Here is a 24,662-nt window from a genome sequence, read left to right on the forward strand (position 1 = left end):
TTCGTCATGATATAAAAATGTTGACCAGCCAGTTCTGTGATAAAATCGAACAATTATATAATAAGAGTTTCAAGTATAGTAAATAAAAAGAACAGATTCTTATTTTAACAGTAATTTTTTTCATCTGATTGTTTAAGATTGACAGTGGCAATAAAAATCAACTTTTTCAAAGGAAACAAAGAATGAGTTTCTGAGCTGAGGATTGCTGGGGATAGAACAGCTCTATCTGCATTACCTGGCCCTTTGTGCTGGCTTCGGCAACCCCGTTTGCCATGGTTAGGTTCAGTCTCTGCTTTTGTTGCCCAGACAGAGACCGCAGTGCCGACTTCCCGATGATAGCTGGCCCTCCCTGGGCAGCGAGCACAGCCTGTTATTAATAGTTTCAGAAACACCACAGTTGAATCACTGTACTTGTGTGGCTACTGATGCTGTCAAGCATTTCAGATGTTGTTTGCACTCCATCTGTGCATGCATATCACGTGTACTACGTCTCCGCTAGATACATACCTAAATACACATGGCATCGAATGTGTAAAGTGAACATATCACATATTCAGTCCTCATTTGAGGGCAAACCCTTTGTGTTTATTATGTTGCTGTAATGGTCTAGAAAGCAGAGCATACGTGATTATTTATGATTGTTTAACCTGTTTATGCATCAGGAATGTTAGATAGCTTAATGAAAAACAAATTATCAGTTACCTCAAGTTTTTGTTATAAACTGTTACTGACATATTACTTAACATGCATGAAAAATAACTGCTGAATGGCACACACACACAAACCAGGAACATTTCCATTTTTGACCAATAAGCACCACCCATTTGCTATTTTGATATGACTCATTCGGTACCCAACAGTCCTGAAAATAGTCAGAGATGCTGCACACTTTAATGATTTGGGAATGTTCTTTGCTTCAGTACTGCTGTAGTGCTAACCCTCAATGTGGCTTTGTTTGATTATTCCATTCTCATCTGACTTCTTTGATTATAGCTCCTTACTCAAGTGTAAGATCTTATTGGTAACTTTAGAGATGGTGGTATCACACCCAGTTGCTTTAACAGATAGTCAGTCAATAGCATGAAACCACTGCCTACTGTATGCCTGGTGTCTATGAGGCAGGCACTTTAATTCAATACGCTGCTTTTCCTGAAGTTTTTAGTGGCATCCAGGAAGATGGAGATTGAGGCTGAATGTTCTAGCCAACTTTATAAAGCTACGTCATATTCAGACTGGAGCCTTTTATTATGCTGTCCTAGGTTCATGCTATGGGCTTCCCTGGCTTCCCGGCAATAAAGAATCTGCCTCCAATGTAGGAGCCATGGGTTTGATTCCTGGATCAGGAAGATCCCCTGGAGAAGGAAGTGGCAACCCACTCCAGTATTCTTGCCAGGAAATCCCATGGACAGAGGAGCCTGGCAGGCTACAGTCCATAGGGTAGCAAAGAGTCAGACATGACTTAGTGACTAAACAACACCAAGGTTCATGCTATGAGATCGTTTTATCTCTGAGAGAATTTTGTAAGGTGTTTCTTGTACTCCTAATAGTGAGGACAAGGTCCAGTATAGTGAGTGAAGTTGCTCAGTCGTGTCCGACTCTTTGCGACCCCAGGGACTGTAGCCTAACCAAGTTCCTCCATCCGTGGGATTTTCCAGGTAAGAATACTGGAGTGGGTTGCCATTTCCTTCTCCATGGGATCTTCTGACCAAGGGATCAAACCCATGGCTCCTACATCGGCAGGCAGATTCTTTATTGCTGGGAAGCCACAGATAAGCCCACCTTATATGGAATTTCATTGTTTAGTAAGATTCCTGTGTTTTTCTTTTCCATTACCTTCTTTGATTCCATTTCATTGGATGAGTCAAATGATAGAATACCACAGTTTCTTTGAAAGTACAAAGAATATATATCACCTCTCAAAGTCTTGTTGGCAGTTTGGAAAATTGGGCCATGTATGAGAGAGAAAAAGAAGGTGCATTTCAAATGGTCTCTGGTTGCCTCGTCATCATCACAGCTACCATTTGTTGAGTAATTACTATGAGTCAGACACCAGGCTAAGCATATTAAAGCCCGCTGTGAAAGATAATTGTACCTTCAGCTACGTGCTCATGTTGAGTATGAGTACACACTTACACACACAACACACGTCATCATATTTGAAACACAGATTAAGCAGGGAAACCCATTCTCTGATGAAGGCAGCCTTTGGCATAGCAAACTGTAGTTCAGTTTATTTATTTTTATTTTTATTTTTTTAGTTTTTTATTTTTAAAATTTTAAAATCTTTAATTCTTACATGCATTCCCAAACATGAACCCCCCTCCCACCTCCCTCCCCGCAACATCTCTCTGGGTCATCCCCATGCACCAGCCCCAAGCATGCTGCACCCTGCGTCAGACATAGACTGGCGATTCAATTCTTACATGCTAGTATACATGTTAGAATGCCATTCTCCCAAATCATCCCACCCTCTCCCTCTCCCTCTGACGACCCTGTATGCAAGACTGGAAAAAAGACACAGATGTGTATAACGGACTCTTGTAGTTCAGTTTAGGTGGTTACTTGATTCAGAAGCTGTACTTTCCCAGTTTCTTCTTATCTAACTCTAATACAGGATATTTGTGATAATATCAGGCTGCCATGGAGAGCATGTAGTCTCCCTTGTGAAAACATCCAGGTTCATAATGGTTCTTTGAGCACGTGGCAAATTTATCAATTTCCCTTTACAAAGTCTTCAAACAGACTTATCACTATTGTCATGTTCATGTATAACCTCTCAATTAAGTAATTTCTGTTATATTCACTTGCTGCAGCCTGTTCAATCTCATCTTTATGAGATTGCTAACCCCTGTCAGTTATCATTGAGAAGCTACATTCTTTTATTCAACCACATTTTCTAAGAGAATGAGTCTGTTGCTATCGAATGATCAATGTCATGTTAAAGGATTTTCTTAATAGCATTCATTTAAATAGCTCATCTTAATAGTCCAACAAGCTCACAGGCTGTTTGTACCAAATATAAGGTTGTATCAAATGCTACCTCTTCAACCTTTGCCATAAATTCTAACTCAGTAGCTACTAATGATAGGAAAGGATTGATGGTGGCTGGAATTAACCTTGGCAAGAAAGAAAAGCATTGCCATAGGGACCAGTTATGAGCTAACTTCTAGAGGTGCATTTGAGGACTAATGCAGGTAGTAGACAAAAGGCAAAATTTTCTTGGCTCACCAAAAATGAAACAGTAATTTTGTAGAACTTCTGTTGAACAAAGAACAGGATGCAAATTGTATGTGGCAAATGTATTTCACATTGCTTCTGATTTTTCCTCCTGATAGAATCTGAATTGTTGAAATACACATGGATGATTTTTCTAAATGAAAAGTATATATATTTTACATTGTACTAGATTGTTAATTTTTGTGTGGTTTCTGATCCACCTTCGTTTCACATTTGGGCAGATACTGCAGACGGCGTTTCTCAGGAGCTCTTCTCTGCTGGCTTGGTTGATGGACATGATGTAGTTATAGGTGAGTCATTTTTTAATGCATGTAGTGTCTTGCATTTTGTTTATATATCAAATAGAAATGCACTTAGAAACAAAAGTTTTCATAAGGGAATAATTTATTCTGTGAATTTCTGAAAATTTCTTGAATTCTTATCTTTTATGTGAAAGAAGTATATTCAAGAGTCATATTTAATTTTCTGTTCCAAACGCACTTAATATAATTCTGTCCCATTTGTCCAGACCTGATTTATCCAATGCAAAACCTCACTTACTAGAGATAAAAGAATCTAGAAGACTGAAAAGCCCGTGACCTAGCAAGCCCAAGATACTGTAAATTCCATGCACAGAAGTATGGAAACTTCTGAGGTCCTTTCTCTGAGTTTCTCTATTCTTTGGACACAGTTCTAATAAACTTAGGTGGTGGACTTCCTAGCTCTTAGAAAAATTCATTCATTACGAAGTTTCAAGGTTGGATGAAACTTAACCCTCATTCAGTCCAGGTCTTTCATTGTGTAGATAAGGAAACAAATTCCTAAAGTGGTTCAGTGGTTTGTCGAGGACCTGCAGCTGGGCTGTGGCAGAACCACCACACTTTGAGACTGTGGCTTTTTCTACTACTTTTTAGAATCAAGAAAAAGATGCATGAAAATTGGGGAGCCTGCTAACTACAGACACACTGATAGGAGCAAGAATTGACTGCTGGCCTCCTGCCAAGGCAGGGAAGGCAGAAAAGCTATAAGAGGCAGACAGTGTCATCTAAGAAAAAGTGTAGCCTGCATCTACCTGGGATGAGGGTGAAGGGATCCATATTCTGCAACAAATTCTGAATTTATGAAGATCTTATAATGTAGCTTATTATCGCGTATTTGTAATGATGACCCTAAGTAATTGAGATGAGTTAGTATTTTAATAGTGTTAATTATGACATTATATTCATTATATTTTTAATTATATAATTATAATACTATAATAATATTATGATAAAACTTTCTTTAAAGTCAAATCAAAACCAATTCTTGAAATGACTTGGGCCCCCTAAGTGATAGGTTTTAACTTAAAGAAAAATGACTTTATATCATTTTTTTAAGTATGAAATGCTTTATACTTTGCTTCACTTTGCTGTACAGCTAGAAACTAACACAGCATTGGAAAGCAACTATACTTTGATAAAAGCTAATTCCAAAAAATCACTTCCTTAAAATAATTTCTTCTTCTATAATACTGGAATGTGTCACTAAGTTGGAGCTTGAGGTAGATACACTTGCCCATCAGAATAATTTGTTCCTAGAATCTCTGTAATTTACATCATTACAAAGTGAATTGTTTTATGTAAAAAAGAGTCATAGGGATTTTAGTGAGATGTTGAAATTCTGACTAGAGAATCAGTATCTAAGTTCCTGGTATACAAGTATTCATAAATGTAAAGATACAAAGTTATCTTTATAATTAGAAAAAAGTAAGCTCTTATTCCTCTTAATTATACAGGAAGTGTACACATTGATTTTGCAAAGAAGCCGTTTCTAAAAAATGTTTATTTGGCTGCATCAGGTCTTGGTTGCATCACTTGATGTCTCCCTTGCATCATGCGGGTCTTTCTTTGTGGTGGAGACATTCTCTAGTTGTGGTGTGCCGGCTTCAGAAATTGCAGTGCCTGGGCTCTCCAGCTGGGGTGCACAGACCCTGGAGCGCACAGGCTCTGTAGTTGCAGCCCAGGCTTAGCTGCTCTGTGGCATATGGATCTTAATTGTCAGACCAGGATCAAATCCACATCCTCTGCATTGCCAGGTGGATTTTTAATCACGAGACCACCAGGGAAGTCCCCACAAGGAAACTGACTCCTCTGCCAAGGGGTGTATATGATTATATAGACATATTATAAAGGAGAGTGGCATATATACATGCCCACATACATACAGGTGTGTGTGTGTGTGTATTTTCTCATATATTCTGTCTTTCATACACTTTAAAGCCTTGTGAGGTCCCATGGCTAGCTAAGTTCTTTAGTTTTCTGATCAAATGTGAGGGGGAGCTGAGCAATAAGGTCAGTTCAACTTTGGCGTTTATTGTAAATTCCATATCAGAATTCTTCATGTTAATCATTCTTTGATAAAGGTAGATTTTTCCCATTTGAAAAAATGAGCACACACCTTTGTGTTTAGTTTACTTGAGGAAATCAAGAGAAAAATTAATGGCTAGATCAAGATACCCTGTAAGGAATATCTTCCTTAAAGAGAGCTATGGTCCATACACAAAGCAGGCAGAATTAAAAATTAATGAACAGATAAAATTTAATCAAGACACCTGCTAATATCTATTTGACAAAAAGTCGAGGGGCACATAGTCTTTTTATTTAACATGATCTTGGCAGGTGGATGGCTCAGATGGTAAAGAATCTGCCTGCAATGCAGGAGATGTGGGTTCAATCCTTGGGTCGGGAAGATCCCATGGAGAAGGAAATGGTACCCCACTCCAGTGTTCCTGCCTGGAAAAGTCCATGAACAGAGGAGCCTGGAGAGCTCCAGTCCATGGGGTCACAAAGAGTCGGATACAACTGAGCAGCTAACACTTTCACTTTCACTTGGTAGGTGGCAGATAGCGTGGAGAATAAAAGAGATTCATGGGACGGTATTAAGTTACATCTTTATTTAATCATGATCTTGCTTCAGATCTACAGTCAAATTTAGTGTACTTTTTTTTTTTTTTTTTTTGCCCCAGGCTCAGCTGAATCTTAAACCAGTGGACTTTTGGTCATTGAGTTTTTTTAAAAAGTGGAAATTAAGGCATAATGCATGTCCAGCTTATTGAGTGTGGTTTAAATATATAACTAGAAAGCTTCTACTTTTCGATGCTTTCTTTATTCTTCCCCCAGTTTTTCATCTTGCCTTTTCCCCTTCTTGGAACTGGAGTGTAGAGTGTCGGAGTGAGACTCAGGGGTGTGCAGTTGTTCGTCTAGTAGCACTGAACTGAACCGAACTGAACATACCTCGCAGGAACAGCGCACCTAAGAGTGATAATGTCTACATATTTCATTTGATCATCATATCAATTATGCAAGGTAGAGAGGACAGGCTGCTTCTAATAAGTATTTTATGAACAAAAGAGGGAGGTCAAAAGAAGTTTCTGGGATACTGTAACTTACCATGGTCCTTGAACTTGGATCCTGTGACTCCAAGCCTAGAGCCTAAGCTTGAATCTGACCTTGGGTATACAGTTAATCCAACACCTTTAGCCTTGAAGAATGGATCCAGATAGAAGTGGTTTCTGTGATTCCGGAAAAAAATAACTTGTCCTTATTTGTTTTTCCTGTATGAGTAGCTGGTTTATGTTTTAAATGTTGATTATTTGGTGAGCAGATGATATCCTATCTCAGCCGTTCTGTGTCCCTTCCGGCATAATGTTCTTCCCTTTCTACTGGTTTGTCCTACCAGCACACGAACATGTCTTTATGTCTCCCATTTTAGAGCTCTGTTACTCTGCCTCCCGTTTCAGCTGTTTCTCTTCACCCCTTTACAATTAAACTTCTCAAAAGAATTGCTACTGACTTCACTTCTTTTTCTACCACTGTCCCTTAAACCCACTCCAGTCAGACTTGTGACTTCCTCACTCCGCTCAGCCTGTTTCAGAGCCGTATCTGGGGGAGGCATACACCTAGCAGAGGAAACAGCGAATGCAAAGGAAAATGTGGCTGGAGTGGGGTGAACAGGATGCAGGGAGAGAAAACACATGGCCTGTGAATGACTGCCTGACATGTTCCTGAACCCAGTGGCTAATTCTCAGTGCTCTCTCAGCAGCACTGGGCGGAGTGGACAGTGCCCTCCACCAAGACAAGTGTTTCCATTTGATGTTTGTGACTCTTCTCTCTCTTGGTCTTCTCACCTTATTTGTGTTTTCTTCCTAGTCTTTGATGTCTGTTCCTTTTCATCTCTCTGACTATAACTGTCGACACGTCCATAGACGCGTTCACTGTATTTCTTCCCTTTTCTCTAATCACTCACATCCGTGACGATGTCGTCCAGTTTCATAATATTAATGTCTCCCACTCGCAAACTCCCACATTTCTGTCTCTAGCCTAGATGTGTCCTTTGAATTCCAGACTCATATTCATCTCTTTTTGGCATCTTGACACAGAAGGCTCATCACCATCCCAGATTTAATGAACATCTCCAAAAACATGCCCCTGTGGTTTCCTCTCAGTCTGCAACACGCGGTAGCCTTTCACCCTAGGTAGGTGTCAGCCCCATCTTTTTAGAATGGAGAGAAAAACCAAAGAGTTGTCTTTTCCTTTTCTTTTTCTCATTCTCAGTATCCAGCCTGTCTAAATGACTCAAGATCCAGCCGTTATTTACCATCTCACTTCCCGTCCTATTTCAGACTCTTTTCATCTCTCAGTTGAATTACCCCATTCATCTCTTCACTGATCTCCCTGTTTCTGACTTTGCCTCCTTTCAGCATGTTCTCGTCACAGCAGCCAGAGAGATCCAGGTAAAAAGTAAGTCAGATACAAAAGGCCACACATATTATGATTCCATATATATGAAATGACTGCAATATGCAAATCCATAGAGAAAGTAGATCGTGGTTGCCAGAGCCGGAGAAGGGCATGCGAAAGGGGAGTGACTGCTTAGGGGGCGAGGGCTTCTTTTTGAAGTGATGAAAACGTTCTGGAGTTGGAAGTGGTTGCACAATCTTGCGACTATACTAAAAACCACTGAATTGTGCCCTTTCAAAGGATGAGTTTTATGATATGTGAATTACATCTCAATAAAAAAAAGTAAGCCATATCACATTAATGCTTTAAATAAAACTCTGTAATAGCTTTCCATCCCATATCTCAACAGCTTACAACCCTCTGTATGATCTGTCCCCTGTCATTTCTCAGACGTCTTCCCTCTCTGTGACTGCCCCTCCTCCCCGTTTCACCCCAGCCACGCTGGCGTTTGTACTTGCTCTGCCCTCAGCCAGGATGCTCATTCCCCAGGTTCACCTGGGTATCTCCTGGTGCTTAGATGCTGCCCCTCAAAGGGGCCTTCCCCGACCAGCCTGTTTAGAATTCCAACCTGTCCCCAACTCTCTACCCCCATCCTTTTTTATTTTTTATTTTTTTTTATTATGTTGATTTTTTTTAAATTTTTTTTTTAATTTAAAAATCTTTAATTCTTATTACCCCCATCCTTAAAGTACTTTTCCTAATCTCTCCCCATCTAGTAGGCTGTATTTCATTTATTTATTTTTAATTATATAGAATCTTCCCTTGAGCCTAAGTTTTTTGAAGGCCAGGATTTTTGTTTTATTAAATGCTATGTTTCCAGTGCCCCAAACTGTACATTCATATAGTTAACCGCTAGAGATAAACAATATACCACCTTGAAATATACAAATATCTCATAACACTTTTTAAAGAAGGCTATATGGGATTCTACCATTTTAAGAATCTTACTTTCAAGAGTACAGAAATCAAGTAGCATTTTACAAATATGAAATATATTCCCTTGGCAAAAAGGTTGTACTAAAATATAGTCCAGTTCAGTGTAGGACACTGGCATATAGAGGTTTGAGTGATTTCTTGAATGTGTATTTTTTTCAGTTTCCATAATATAAAACAGCCAACATTTAAATAGTTTCTAAAATCCTTTTTTTCTCTATCAGAATTTCCTCTTGAATTAGAGTAAATGCTTAGAGCAATATAAAAATCTGAATAAAAGCAGTAGTATATGTTATGGAGCAGTGAATGTTATGACTTTTACTATAATGTAGCAAACATAATGTTACAAAAAAATCTTCAGTACCCAGGTTCAGGGTAGTCTGTCTTTAGTGCATGAACCATTACAAAGCAGAATTTAGACTGAGGGACCAGTGTAGTGATATAGAGTGATTGCTGTCACACAGAAGCAGAGCAAAACTTAAATGCAGTGTTTATAGTCTGAAATCATGAATGCACTTCAGTTGGGCTTCAATGCAGCACTACCTTAGGCAAGAAACAAAGTCCGTTTAGGCTTGGTGTACATCGGAACTAAGATTGACAAGGCCTTGGGTGGATGTTGGTTTAAAAATATGAGTTAACTTTGCAAGATGCAAGACAAGATACGTGTATGAATTTGCTTCTCTTTCCTGACTGGCATGGCTGACAAGTGGAAATAAACCAGATCTGAGTACCCAACACAGTTGTTTCAAAGATGGACCTCCAGTGAGACAGCTGAGAAAGTTGCTTCCTTAGCCTCCTAGCCCAGAAAGGGTCCATCAGAAGTTTTGTCAGCAACAGAAGCAAAGGGGAGAAAACACATAAACAAACTCATATGTACCAAAGACAGCAAAAGTTCTGAATTCTCTTCAGGTCTGGTGATACATGGTATTTTTGAGTCTTCGTTGAATAAGAGTTAGGACCTCAGCAATAGAAGGAACACTGATGCATATGTTCAGCTGGCCAGTTAACCTTTCCTGCCCAGCCACTCCTGCTCCTGACGTTCGATCTGCAAGGCCTGATGTAGCATCCAGGGTGCAACAGTGAGTGAAACGCTTGGCAGCTGCCTTTTGGGAAAGTGCCCACTGACAGCTCTTTGCTGGGTTTTTAATACCACCGTTTCCTCGCTTTGTAACAACATATATCTATTTTTTTTTCCACTTTAAGTGGGGTTGAGAACCAGATGTTGGCATTTCTGTTTCCTGAGAAGGGAGATGTTTTTCTGCATTTATTTATATGATTTTCCTTTGAGAGATTTTGAGCCTTGCTGTCTAGTTAGCACTGCAGTGGAAGCTAATATTAGCTATATACATTCTCATAAGGTCTCTCAGTGGACTTTCAGACATTCTCTTCATGTCCTTGGCATGCTCTTTTCCTGCACATGGAGAATCCTGTTCAAAACCTGTCTGCCTTACCATGTGTAAAACAGATAGCTAATGGGAAGCTGCTGTATAACACAGGGAGCCCAGCCTGGCACTCTGTGACCACCTGGATGGATGGGATATGGGGGTTGCTCAAGAGGGAGGGGATATGCACACACAGACATGCAACATTGTAAAGCAGTTATCTTCCAATTAAAAAAAGACTCCCCCAAAAACCTGTCTGCCCTTTAAGAGTCACTGGGAATGCCACCTCCATGAAGCCTTCTCTGATGCTCACCTCCTCCCTAATGAAATCTGAAAGACAGCTTTTCCTTGCCAGGAACCCCAGAGAATGGTTTTTACCTCTAACGATACATGTCTTTCATCCTACCCTACTCCCAGAGCCTGCTTTCTCTTTGTGTGGAGGTTGAGTGCACCTTTTCGGCAATGCCTGTTTTTCTAGGGGTGGGGGTGGGGTTGTTCTTTTTTTTTTGTTTTTTTAATCTCTACTATGCTTGCCACTCATAGGCATTTAAATTTATTTCTGTATAAATGAATACATTTAATTCCATTTGGGAAATTTAACACTGGAGTTGTTCATGAATTGATGACCTGGGCAATGTAAATATCATGGTACCCTCTCAAAACTGAAGAATAATTCACCATGATTGATTTTTTAAATTTAATTTAAAAAATTTTTTTGTTTTTTTAACACCAAAAACTTTTTGTATTGGGGTATAGCTGATCAACAACGTTGTGATAGTTTCAGGTAAACAGTGAAGGGACTCAGTCATACATGTAACATGTATCCATTCTTCCCCAAAGCCTGCTCCCATCCAGGCTGGCACATACCATTGAGCAGAATTCCATGTACTCTACAGTAGGTTTTTGTTGGTTATCCATTTTAAAAATCACAGTGTGTACATGACCTTCCCAAAGTCCTTAACTATCCCTTCCCCGCTGTCAACCGTGAGTTCGTTTTCTAAGTCTGTGAGTCTCTTCTTGTTTTGTAAGTAAGTTTATGTGTATTATTTCTTTTTAGATTCGACATATAAGGGATGTCATATGATATTTCTCCTTTTCCACATGTAAGGGATTTCATATGTTTCTCCTCTGACTGACTTCACTCAGTATGACACTCCAGGTCCATCCATGTTCCTGCAAATGGCCTTATTTCATTCTTTTTAATGGCTGAGTAATATTCCATTGTGTGTATATCTCTGTGTGTGTTTACAGTAGTCAAGACATGGAAACAACCTAAATGTCCATCAACAGAGGAATGGATGAAGATGTCGTGTGTGTGTGTATATATATAGTATTGTAAACAGTGTGCAGTGAACATTGGGTTGCATGTATCTTTTGGGGCCGTGTTTTTTTTCTGGGTATAAACCCAGGAGTGGGATTGCAGGGTCATATGGTAGCTCTACTTTTAGTTTTTTAAGGAACCTCCATACTGTTCTCCATAGTGGGTGCATCAATTTACATTCTCAACAACAGTATAGGAGGGTTCCCTTCTCTCCACATCCTCTCCAGCATTTCTTGTTTGTAGATATTTTCTAGATGCTAGCCATTCAGACCAATATGAGGTAATATCTCATTGTAGCTTTGATTTGTGTTTATCTAATAACTAGTGATATTGAACATCTTTTCATGTGACCATGGGCTATCCGTGTGTCCTCTTTAGAGAAATGTCTGTTCAAGTCTTTGGCCCATTTTTTGAGTGGGTTGTTTGTTTTGATATTATTAAGGGTCATAGTTGAGTTCAGTTCAGTCGCTCAGTCGTGGCCGGCTCTTTGTGACCCCATGAATTGCAGCACACCAGGCCTCCCTGTCCATCACCAACACCCAGAGTTCACCAAAACTCATGTGCGTCAAGTCAGTGATGCCATCCAGCCATTTCATCCTCTCTCGTCCCCTTTTCCTCCTGCCCTCAATCCCTCCCAGCATCAGGGCCTTTTCCAGTGAGTCAACTCTTCACATGAGGTGGCCAAAGTATTGGAGTTTCAGCTTTAGCATCAGTCCTTCCAAAGAACACCCAGGGCTGATCTCCTTCAGAATGGACTGGTTGGATCTCCTTGCAGTCCAAGGGATTCTCAAGAGTCTTCCCCAACACCACAGTTCAAAAACATCAATTCTTCAGCACTCAGCTTTCTTTACAGTCCAACTTTGACATCCATATATGACCACTGGAAAAATCATAGCCTTGACTAGACAGACCGTTGTTGACAGAGTAATGTTTCTGCTTTTCAATATGCTATCTAGGTTGTGTCATAACTTTTCTTCCAAGGAGCAAGCATCTTTTAATTTCCTGGCTGCAGTCACCATCTGCAGTGATTTTGGAGCCCCCCAAAAATAAAGTCAGCCACTGTTTCCATGTTTCCCCATCTATTTCCCATGAAGTGATGGGACCAGATGCCATGATCTTAGTTTTCTGAATGTTGAGCTTTAAGCCAATTTTTTCACTCTCCTCTTTCACTTTCTTCAAGAGGCTCTTTAGTTCTTCTTCACTTTCTGCCTAAGGGTGATGTCATCTGCATATCTGAGGTTATTGATATTTCTCCCGGCAATCTTGATTCCAGCTTGTGCTTCTTCCAGCCCAGCATTTCTCATGATGTACTCTGCATAGAAGTTAAATAAGCAGGGTGACAATATACAGCCTTGAGGTACTCCTTTTCCTGTTTGGAACCAGTCTGTTGTTCCATGTCCAGTTCTAACTGTTGCTTCCTGACCTGCATATAGGTTTCTCAAGAGACAGGTCAGGTGGTCTGGTATTCCCATCTCTTTCAGAATTTTTCACAGTTTATTGTGATCCACAAAGTCAACGGCTTTGGCATAGTCAACAAAGCAGAAATAGACGTTTCTCTGGAACTCTCTTGCTTTTTCCATGATCCAGCGGATGTTGGCAATTTGATCTCTGGTTCCTCTGGCTTTTCTAAAACCAGCTTGGACATCTGGAAGTTCACGGTTCACATATTGCTGAAGAATTTTGAGCATTACTTTCCTAGCATGTGAGATGAGTGCAATTGTGCTGTAGTTTGAACATTCTTTGGCATTGCCTTTCTTTGGGATTGGAATGAGAACTGACCTTTTCCAGTCCTGTGGCCACTGCTGAGTTTTCCAAATTTGCTGGCATATTGAGTGCAGCACTTTCACAGCATCATCTTTCAGGATCTGAAATAGGTCAACTGGAATTCCATCACCTCCACTAGCTTTGTTCGTAGTGATGCTTTCTAAGGCCCACTTGACTTCACATTCCAGGATGCCTGGCTCTAGGTGAGTGATCACAGCATTAAGGGTCATAAGCTGTTTGTAAATTTTGGAATAGATAAATCCCTTAACAGTTACATCATTTGCAAATATTTTCTCCCAATCTGTGGCTGTCTTTTCATTTTGTTTATTGTTTCCTTTGTTGTGCAAAAGCTTTTGAATTTAAGTAGGTCCCATTTGCTTATTTTTGCTCTTATTTCCATTATTCTGGGAGATGGATTTAAAAAGGTGTTGTAATTTATGTCAGAGAGTGTTCTGCCTAGGTTTTCCTCTAAGAGTTTTATAGTGTCTGGTCTAACATTTAGATCTTCAACCCATTTTGACCTTATTTTTGTGTATGGAGTTAGGGAATGACTTCATTTTTTTACATGTGGCTGTCCAGTTTTCCCAGCACCATTTGTTGAAGAGATGGTCTTTCCAACATTGTATAGTCTTACCTCCTTTGTCATAGATTAATGGACTATAAGTGCATGGTCTTATTCTGGGTTTTCTATCCTATTCCATTGATTTATATTTCAATTTTTGTATGATTGATTTTTTTCTCTCTTTGCCTACCTTCCCCTCTTTTTTGTCTTTCTTAAGAATTGACTTTTCACGTGACTTTTGAGTCTTGCCTCTTGGTAGGGAAATGTGGTCGGTCTAAAAGGCCTTCTATCTTCCAGTGCTTGCTGGCATTATAGTATTTGTCTCAAACTACAGAGTGTGAGTTGCCTGCATCAGTATCTATCTTGGGTGTGTATTAAAAAATGCACATTTCTTGACTCCGGCCTACAACAACAAAATCTGGAGTTTGGGGTGTAGAATGTGGAAACTTGCATTTTTACCAAGCTTCCCAGGTGATTCTTAAATGCCATCACGTTATCATCTGTATATCCTTTTCAGTATCACTCATCTCCTTTGCTTTTCAGCCTCGATTCTTTTCTCTCGTTAGGAATCGCTTTTAAAACTGTGCCAATTAACTTTTAAAAACGGTGTGTCTAAATGGTGTAAATGTGCGGTGGAGCCTCATCAGTATAAATTTTTACCATAATGAGTCATTACAGTTTTTATTAAAACTACAATTGCTGCTCAGGGTGCAGTAGATCCTCCAGGTGGCCTTCAGCTTTTATGTTTCCCAACAATGGCAGAGTATCTTTAGGCTCCAGAGTATGCCAACAACAGAATATTTGCTCATTTGTGAGCATATGGTTGGATGTGTGAAGTGCGTTGTTCCCCCAGCTATAGCCAGGGATATTTAAGTCTTCTGTGAGAAATCCAGGATTTATTACACCACCATGCACTTTTACAATGCAAGTCTTGGAAAAGAGTGAACATCTTTCCCCTTATATTCAATTCCATAATTATGCTGTGATGTTTATTGATGTTGAAATTCAATGGAGGAAAGTTTTCATTAAAAAAAAATAGTGTCTCTATGAAACAATTGTACAATGATTTTTAAATGATGACTGATAATTAAAAAAAAAAGTCAGAAAATTCCGTTAGCCCTTCCTGTGTTTAGACAGGCTTGGTGTTAGTTAAATGATGTCAGTAAATACAGTTGAGTGATTCCTGATTAAAAGTTGTCTGTATGTTAAGTTTAATAGTCTAGGGAATTAGGGACTATAAGTGGCTTGGGAGAACTATACTGATGACTTTCCTTGTTTATATTTATCAGAAATAAATGTCAATCAGTTTGATATGGCATGGCATTACCATTTTAAAACCTGTGCCACTGCCATTTGACTGTAGCTTGTTGCTCCTGGTTTTCCAGATACCATTTTTTTCTTTAAAAAGTCTTTATTGAGGTATTTATTCCCTAAATAGGAAAATTATTAATTTTAATGTGAAAAGTAGTATATAAAAATTATTTTAAAATATTTGCAAGTGATAGGCTGAGTCATCTAATATATAATTTAAAAGTACCACGCGTTAGATGACTCACCCTCATATTCAGCAACTGTATGCTTTGGCAGGGTGGTAGAATCATAGTTTTGCTGTTTAAATATACAAAGAGCTGATTGTTCTGTGGAATGTTGGGAGCCAGGCCTGAATAAATATGCAAAGAGCACGCAGTATATGCGTGCACACGCACACTGAGCGTTAATTTAGTCTCAAACCTAAAAGTTAATATATCTTTAAGTTTATTTAATTGCATCAGAAAGATAGACTGAAATAAAATAGAATTTTTGTTGTAACAAAGCTATCATTTCAATAATCTTTTGACCATACTCCTCCCACCCACCCCCAAAATTCAAGGAAATTCAACAGAAGAAATGTTTTCCTAGAAAACCAAATTTCAGAAACCTAAAAGAAGCTGCCTGCTCCTGTGACTGAATCCACTGCCAGCCCCTGCCACCCTCTGTGCTTACTGATCTGCAGATTCCAATGCAAAATGATTGACTGTCCAGATGAGAGTTCACAGACTTATTGTTTATGAAGACATCTGATTTGGGAGGAGGGGGAAAAATTCAAAATTGCCTTTCAAAATGTGAACAAAGGTTATTTCCAGAAAGTTCTAAAAAGCATAAAATCTGTAATTTCCCCCAAGGTGTTTCTGTGTCATATGATTATGAATCCATGCAGCAGTAAACCACACTGCAAGCCCTGGTTTTCTAATTAACTTTGTCATTTTTATTTAGTTAGGAGTTGTGGATCCGCTTTAAAACCATTGATAGAGATCGACTCCAGTTAAAACCTGTGCTTAATTTCACTTATGTGAAACAAGAGCTTGCTAGTGGATTAGTCTCAGACATCTACTGTCAGTGGAGTCTTGCTTTTTTCAGTTACTTTCAGTTGTCCTGTTTTAATTCATGTTAATCTGTCTCGTAACTCTGGAATCAGTTACGACTGAGGATTAAGTTCAATTCAGCCATACTTTCTGACTATAGAATTATAATAAACCCCAACACCAATCCCTGCTTATAATGAGAATGTCTTTCTGGTGAAAGTATAGTAGGTTTACTCTGGTACAGGAAACCTAGTTTTTCTGATATATATTTTTTCTAATGCTTTTAAGTATATAGGACTTAAAGGAAATGGCTCTTTTGCTGAATAGTCTGTTTCATTCTTAGATTTCTGGTTTGGGTTGTTAGTTTGTGTGTGTATATGTGTTTACCGACTTCAGAAATCTCTGGCCCACATGAATTTTAACTATTCCATCAGTAGTACAATATTGTAGATAAAGAAGGCTGAGTGCCAAAGAATTGATGCTTTTGAACTGTGGTGTTGGAGAAGACTCTTGAGAGGGGGGATTGCAAGGACATCAAACCGGTCAATCCTAAAGGAAATCAATCCTGAATATTCATTGGAAGGACTGATGCTGAAGCTACAATACTTTGATCTGATGCAAAGAGCCAGCTTGTTAGAAAAGACCCTGATGTTGGGAAAGATTGAAGTCAGGAGGAGACGGGGACAACAGAGGATGAGATGGCTGGATGGCATCACTAAATCAATGGACATGAGTTTGAGCAAGCTCCAGGAGATGGTGAAAGAAGCCTGACATGCTGCAGTTTATGGGGTCGCAAAAAGTTGGACATTACTGAGTGACTGAACAACCACAAAGAAGTTGCTTAGAAGCTTGTTAGTAGATTGACAAGTAGATCTCTTAACCCCAAACCAAATCTCTCTGCTCTTTTTTTTCTTGTAAAACAGAAGCTCCTTATATATCCAATAAAAAACATATTAAAGCCAAGAAAGAAAATTAGGCCAACAGTTTTGATACAGTATGGGCATATTTTCATTTTATTTTTGGCTTTATATCTAATTTTAACCTTGATCCTATATCTTGTACTTGGTTGCCAGTTTTTTTGTTTTTTGTTTTTTTTTAAGAACAAAGAAGTCCTTCTTGCTGACTCTTAAGCACACCTACTTCTTAATCCTGCACTATTTAATACTGCAGTATTTAAGTTTAGCATTCAAAAAGTGTATGAAAATGTTTCACCTCAGATTCGGACCTCAGACAAGGAGAGACTGATTAGTCACATTCTAATAGGCTGTGAAACACACCCTTGTCTGATGAGCCATAGAACCATCCAATGGGAATTTGCAGTCAGGGTAGCATTTGAATAGCCATGGGTATAAAAGCCCATGGCTCTAAAAGCCCCTTCTGGCCAGAGTACCCTAAGGTAGAAAGTGAGGAAAGGCTGGCTGTCCCATTAGATTTGGTGGACAGGTTTGGGTGGGTTTTTTTTTTTTAATTGCTAAATATTTAATAGAAAAATGCCTTAATCTTCACCCTTAGGGAACTTGATCCGACATGAGAAGTTTGTTACTTGAAATGAGAACATTAAATTTAAAGCATCTTTTCAGTAGTAGGCCCTCTGGTGGTCTAATATGTAATAGATTTTGAGATTCCTTAAACAACAGACTGGTTCAAAATTATGAAAGGAATACATCAAAGCTGTATATTGTCACCTGCTTATTTAACTTATATGCAAAGAACAACATGCGAAATGCTTGGCTGGATGAAGCACAAGCTAGAATCAAGATTGCTGGGAGAAATATCAATAACCTCAGATATGCAGATGTCACTACCATTATGGCAGAAAGTGAAGAGGAACTAAAGAGCCTCTTGATGAAAGTGAAAGAGGAGAGTGAAAAAGCTGGCTTTAAACTCAACATTCAAAAAACAAAGATCATGGCGTCCAGTCCCATCACTTCATGACAAATAGATGGGGAGACAATGGAAACAGTGACAGGCTTTATTTTCTTGGGCTCCAAAATCACTGCAGATGGTGACTGTAGCCATGAAATTAAAAAAAAAAACACTAGTTCCTTGGAAGAAAAGCTATGACAAACCTAGACAGCATATTAAAGAGCACAAACATTACTTTGCTGACAAAGGTCCATCTAGTCAAAGCTGTAGTTTTTCCAGTGGTCATGTATGGATGTGGGAATTGGACCATAAAGAAGGCTGAACACTGAAGAATCGGTGCTTTGGACTGTGGTGTGGGAGAAGACTCTTGAGAGTCCCTTGGACTGCAAGGAGATCCAACCAGTCCATCCTAAAGGAAAGCAATCCTGAATATTCATTGGAAGGACTCCTGCTGAAACTCCAATACTTTGACCACCTGTTGCGAAGAGCTGACTCATTTGAAAAGACCCTGATGCTGGGAAAGATTGAGGGCAGGAGGAGAAGGGGATGACAGAGGATGAGATGGATGGCATCACCAACTCAATGGACATGAGTTTGAGCAAGCTCCAGGAGATGGTGAAGGACAGGGAATCCTGGCATGCTGCAGTCCATGGGTTCGCAAAGAGTTGGATATGACTGAGCGACTGAACAGGAACAGCCAGTTTGTAATGGTAAGCTGAATCTTTAGAAACTCAGCATGCTTGCGATCCTTGATGTCACTGAGTAGATAGATCTGGGGTCCGAATTCTGTTTCCAGTTCTCTGCGCTTTCTCTTCTGTCTGGGATATGCACGGTCAGAAGGACAGGAAGGGCTTCCAAATAGCCTAGGAATAGCCTTCCTTGTGAGCCAACTATTTGTTCCTCACATAGCCGTCTCACTGTTTTGCTTGTAATTCTAGCAGTTGACAACTGCTAGACAGTGAAATCAGTTGATAAGGTAAAATGGCATACTCACAAATCTAACACCTCATGTGGTGGTTTAGTTGCTCAGTCATGTCCAACTCTTTGGGACTCTGTGGACCATAATCTACCGGACTCCTGTGTCCATGGGATTTTCCGGGGAAGAATACTGGAGTGGGCAGCCATTCCCTTCCGCAGGGGATCTTCCCTACCCATGGAGTGAACCTGGGTCTCCTGCATTGCAGGTGGATTTTTTTTTTTTACCAACTGAGCTACTAGGGAATCCATAGAAAGGTAGAATACAGGTGAGAGGACCTGGATTGGACAGCACAACTCTTAGGAAGGGTCAAAATGCTATAGTTTATCTGACTCATGGGCTTCTTGGCCATTGGCACAGTAGACTGGAGCTCTAAGTAGTTTTTTAAAACTGAAAAGTTGGCTTTCTTATTTAGTGCTCATGAAAATTGTTACTAGCTAAGCAGTGGGGATAAGAAATTAATTTTTTTCAGGATGAAATTTTTCATGTCATAAAGAGAACTCTACACTTAGAACTTTTAGCAGTGGCTATAAATGATTAATTTGTAATAATTAAATGTAACAGCTCAGGCTTGCTGGTATAACCTGGAATAATCATGCAATTCAGATGTGTGCAGACTAAATAGGTCTTCAGTTCAGTTCAGTCGCTCAGTCGTGTCTGACTCTTTGTGATCCCATGAACCGCAGCACGCCAGGCCTCCATGTCCATCACCAACTCCCGGAGTCCACCCAAACCCATGTCGACTGAGTTAGTGATGCCATCCAACCATCTCATCCTCTGTCATCCCCTTCTCCTCCTGCCCTCAATCTTTCCCAGCATCAGGGTCTTCTCAAATGAGTCAGCTCTTTGCATCAGGTGGCCAAAGTACTGGAGTTTCAGCTTCAACATCAGTCCTACCAATGAACACCCAAGGACTGCTTTAGGATGGACTGGTTGGATCTCCTTGCAGTCCAAGGAACTCTCAAGAGTCTTCTCCAACACCACAGTTCAATAGCGTCAATTCTTCGGTGCTCAGCTTTCTTTATAGTCCAACTCTCACATCCATACATGACCACTGGAAAAATCATAGCCTTGACTAGATGGACCTTTGTTGACAAAGTAATTTCTCTGCTTTTTAAATGCTGTCTAGGTTGGTTGTAACTTTCCTTACAAGGAGTAAGTGTCTTTTAATTTCATGGCTGTAGTCACCATCTGCAGTGATTTTGGAGCCCAGAAAAATTAAGTCAGCCACTGTTTCCCCATCTATTTCCCATGAAGTGATGGGACCGGATGCCATGACCTTAGTTTTCTGAATGTTGAGCTTTAAGCCAACTTTTTCACTCTCCTCTTTCACTTTATCAAGAGGCTCTTTAGCTCTTCTTCACTTTCTGCCATAAGGGTGGTATCATCTGCGTATCTGAGGTTGTTGATATTTCTCCCGGCAATCTTGATTCCAGCTTGTGCTTCTTCCAGCCCAGCGTTTCTCATGACGTACTTTGCATAGAAGTTAAATAAGCAGGGTGACAATATATAGCCTTGACGTACTCCTTTTCCTATTTGGAACCAGTCTGTTGTTCCATGTCCAGTTCCTACTGTTGCTTAGCCAACAATAATATATGCTCCTCTAGGATATTACTGGGAGCTTCTAAGGAAATGTTCCCAGGCACCCTGGAATCACTCTTTGTTGGTGCTGGTTACCATGTGGCTCCCTCACTGGCTCCCACTTTTTCATGCCCAAGAGACTCTTAAGAAGCCACGCCAGTGTCACCAGCCAACATGAGGGCCCCAGCGCCCAGCTCAGGAGTGCCGCTTCTGGAAGGTCCTGGGGGGCTTCCTATTCTTCGGCCACAGTGGTCTTGCTTTCATGTAGAAGTGAGGAGACTGGCCTTCTACCACACTTGTCATCTAGGCCCTGAAGTTTCTCTCCTTCATTTACTCCATGAATAAAGCACTCAGTCTATGCTGTCCTCAGTTCCCCAGGTGAACAAGCGAGACAGAGTTCTTACCCCCTTGAAGCCTGCAATCTCACAAGAGAGGCTGACATAAATGTGTACACAGGTAGAAGTGAGACGTATGCACACAAATTGTGAGAAGTATGCAGGACAGATAGTATATATAGAGAACAGTGACAGTTGGGGGATGCTCCTCATTGAGATTCAAGATCAGAATGAGCCCCACAGAGGGAGAAATATGTGGGTGAAGTCTTAGATTGTGCCTGGCTGTTCTGGGCAGACACAGAAGTGTGCAAAGATAATGAACTTTGTAAAAGAGGACCAATGTGATTAGGAAAAGGGAGCAGAGAGAAGGTGGTATGAAGTAAGGCCAGACAGGAGTGGGGTCGCATAGTGCAGGACTTGGTAAGTAGCGATTTGCCATAATGCCTTGTGAATACTACTGTAAGTTCTAGTTGCTCAGCTTTCAAGTCTCTAGGTAAGTAAGGTAGAAATCTTGCACCTTTTTTTGCCTTTCTCCTATCAGGGCAAATAAGTGCTTTCCCTTAGCCTCATTCATTCTGCTAGAGAGTCTTTAGTATTTAGTTTACACAAGCTTGGATCCCTTTGCGGCCTGGACTTGATGCCTGTTTGACCGAGGTGAGGGAGAGTTACAGAAGCAAAGGGCAGTTGCCCTAGAGGGATTGAGAAATAAAAGCTGGAGTGATGTCTCAACATTCTAGGTGCTTTTAAGTCTGAGGGCATTGAAAAGTGACTTGTGATTTATTGTTTGGGGATCAGGAGAATTTCAGAGATGCCTTCAAGTATTTCTGAATCCAATTACACTATCACAGGGAAATTAGGATTCCTAGAAAAGGCAAAACTTCGACATTAATGGCAGGCTTTTTTTTTTTTTTTTCCAATTGATTGCAACCAGAGGGCCTTCATGTATATTCCCAAAGAGGATGAAGTATATTTTCCATTTTAAAATATTGCTTAATTCTCGCACAATTTATGGAGTGGGCTAAGGTACTGCTATACATACAACAGGATTATTATCATTATCATAGAGCACAGAAGACATAAAATATGCATGTTTGTTGGGTTAAAGCAAACTTGCCATTTCGAGTCCATTCATTAATTAGTCAGGGACTAATACTCTCATTACCTGAAGCAGGCTTTCAGGTGACCTCATATTCAGAATACAGACACAGTAAAATGAGTTCTTGTTTGGCTAACCTTTGTCCTAGTAAATCGGATGTAGAACCAGGACAATGTTTTCTCACAGTGGTGATTTCTAGAGTGTTTATAAACTAGTAAAGCTGTCTGACAGGGATGGTCATGCTTTTTTTTTTTTTTTTTTTTTTGTAAACCCCCTCCTCTTACTGGCTTTATTCTCTGTGCAGTTCTTTTTAGGAGAAAATCCTTTTCTAACTTCTGAGGCGTAGAGGTAGTAAAGGCATTCAATGGCATAAAAATTTCTATACAGCTTTCTAGGCTCCTTTACCTGTCATCTCCTGTGATTATTTAACTGATTTCAGATTGGTTATTAGTAAGTTTTGGTAAAATCAAGTTGTATATATCCCTTAAATGGCTGCTTTCCACATTGCTCGTTGCTTCTTAGGATTAAACTGATCAGACGTCCACTGGTTGGTTGGTTTTTGTTTGTTTGTTTGACTGTGCTGAGTATTGGTTGTGGCATGTGGGAACTAGCTCCCTGTCCAGGGATCAAACCCAGGTCCCCTGCATTGACAGTACAGTCTTAACCACTGGATCACCAGGGAAGTCCCCAAGCAGCCTCTGTCTCATTTCTTAGACTCTCCAAATCTGAAGCATGTGGAGACTGTGTGGTGTAGGGAAGGAGTGCCCACTTTTGAATCAGACAGCTCTGAGTTCAGACCTCAGTTCTGTCAGTTACTAGATCTGACATTGCGAAGTTAGTTCACCTCTCTAGTCTTCAGTTTCTTACCCACTTAACTCCCAGAGCTGTGGTGTCTTACTCGATGACGTGGAGAGGCTGATGTGGCAGCCGGCCCATAGAGGCACTTGGCGAGTTCTTTCCTCTTCTGTTTTGGAGCAAGTTCGGGAGTTACTGTCTCCCGTTGCTCTTCCAGTCCAAGCCGTGCTGGGAAGTGGTGTGAAACAACTAAATGTATAAAAAGTAATGCATTTGAGTCAGTTCTGATGAGGTGCGTGAAACTGGACCCTATTATACAGAGTGAAGTAAGTCAGAAGGAAAAACACCAATACCGTGTATCAGTGCATATATATGGAATTTAGAAAGATGGTAACAACGACCCTATATGTGAGACAGCAGAAGAGACACAGATGTGAAGAACAGACTTTTGGACTCTGTGGGAGAGGGAGAGGGGGGGACGATTTGAGAGAAAGCACTGAAACGCGTGTATTACCGTATGTGAAACAGATGAACAGTCCAGGTTCGGTGCATGAAGCAGGGCACTCAATGCCAGTGCGCTGGGACCACCCTGAGGGATGGGGTGGGGAGGGAGGTTCAGGACTAGGGGACACATGGACACCTGCGGCTGATTCACATCAATATATGGCAGAAACCACCACAATATTGTAAAGTAATTAGCCTCCAATTTAAATAAATTTAAAAAACAACAACAAAATGAACAGGGACACTCGGGAGCAGGCAGCTAGATAATTGGTCCTGCCCAGCAGTTTACTGGTGGTCAGACCGGAGGTGTGACTCTCAGGATGCCTCCCTGTGTATAGTTTTCTGCCTGCTTTCCTGTGACTGGAGTTTCTCTTTCCTACTGTCTGGAGGACCTCTCACACGTGCGTACCGTGTAGCTGAAGAAGAGAGGTCTGGAGAGAAGTGTGAACCCCCTTGTCCCCCGTGAGGCTTGCCTTTGAGCCCTACTTCCATAGCCATGAGCTCCCGCTTTCCCCCTCACCTTTGGAGTTACAGTTCCTACACCACAGACCTGCCTCTTCGTCTGATACGTAGCAGCAGCAGGGTCCACCAGCTTCAGGTGGCGTCTACACCGCTGTCTCAAGGAAGCTCACACTTCTTTGTCACAGGCGTGTGGCCATGGTCATCAGCCTCAAAAGGACAGCTCAGACAGAACACAATGCAGTAAGCCTAGTATTTCTACAGAATAGCCAACTTCCATGAACTTCACCTGCTAAATTCAGTGGTGCTCTCCACCCCCTCTATAAAATGCACTGGCGAAGCCCAGGACGCTGGGAGATGACCCTCCAGTCTGCCCTGCCACCACCCCGATGTCTCCTCCCACCAAGGAGATTCCATGTGTGAAAAGAGTTCGTTCCTACATTTGTTTATGCAGGTTTGAAAGTGAAAATTAGTGGCACAGTCGTGTCCGACTCTTTGCAGTCCCTTGGACGCAGCCTACCCCACTCCTCTGTCTGTGGAATTCTCCGGGCGGGAGTACTGGAGTGGTTTGCCATTTCTTTCTCCAGAGGATCTTCCCAACCCGGGGATCGAACCCAGGTCTCCTGCATTGCAGGCAGATTCCTCACCAACTGAGCCACTTACTTCTTATTAGAATCATATCACTTAAATAACTCATAAAAGAGTTCAAAAAGCGAGTTGTTTGTCCGAAAAACAAGTGGCATGCTTTGGGA

At 40.6% G+C, this 24,662-nt stretch overlaps 1 protein-coding gene across 1 annotated transcript in view; it reads left to right on the forward strand.

Annotated features, from left to right (window-relative positions):
• The window catches only part of STK39 (serine/threonine kinase 39), a 323,108-nt gene that overhangs the window by 251,662 nt on the left and 46,784 nt on the right, over nucleotides 1–24,662 (forward strand). Inside the window, exon 16 of the mRNA XM_069577324.1 lies at nucleotides 3,459–3,527. Within this exon, the coding sequence (XP_069433425.1) occupies nucleotides 3,459–3,527 (69 nt within the window). The remainder of the gene's footprint in view (nucleotides 1–3,458; nucleotides 3,528–24,662) is intronic.

Source organism: Ovis canadensis, chromosome 2 (assembly GCF_042477335.2).
Source record: "Ovis canadensis isolate MfBH-ARS-UI-01 breed Bighorn chromosome 2, ARS-UI_OviCan_v2, whole genome shotgun sequence".
In the NCBI taxonomy this organism is placed as follows: domain Eukaryota; kingdom Metazoa; phylum Chordata; class Mammalia; order Artiodactyla; family Bovidae; genus Ovis; species Ovis canadensis.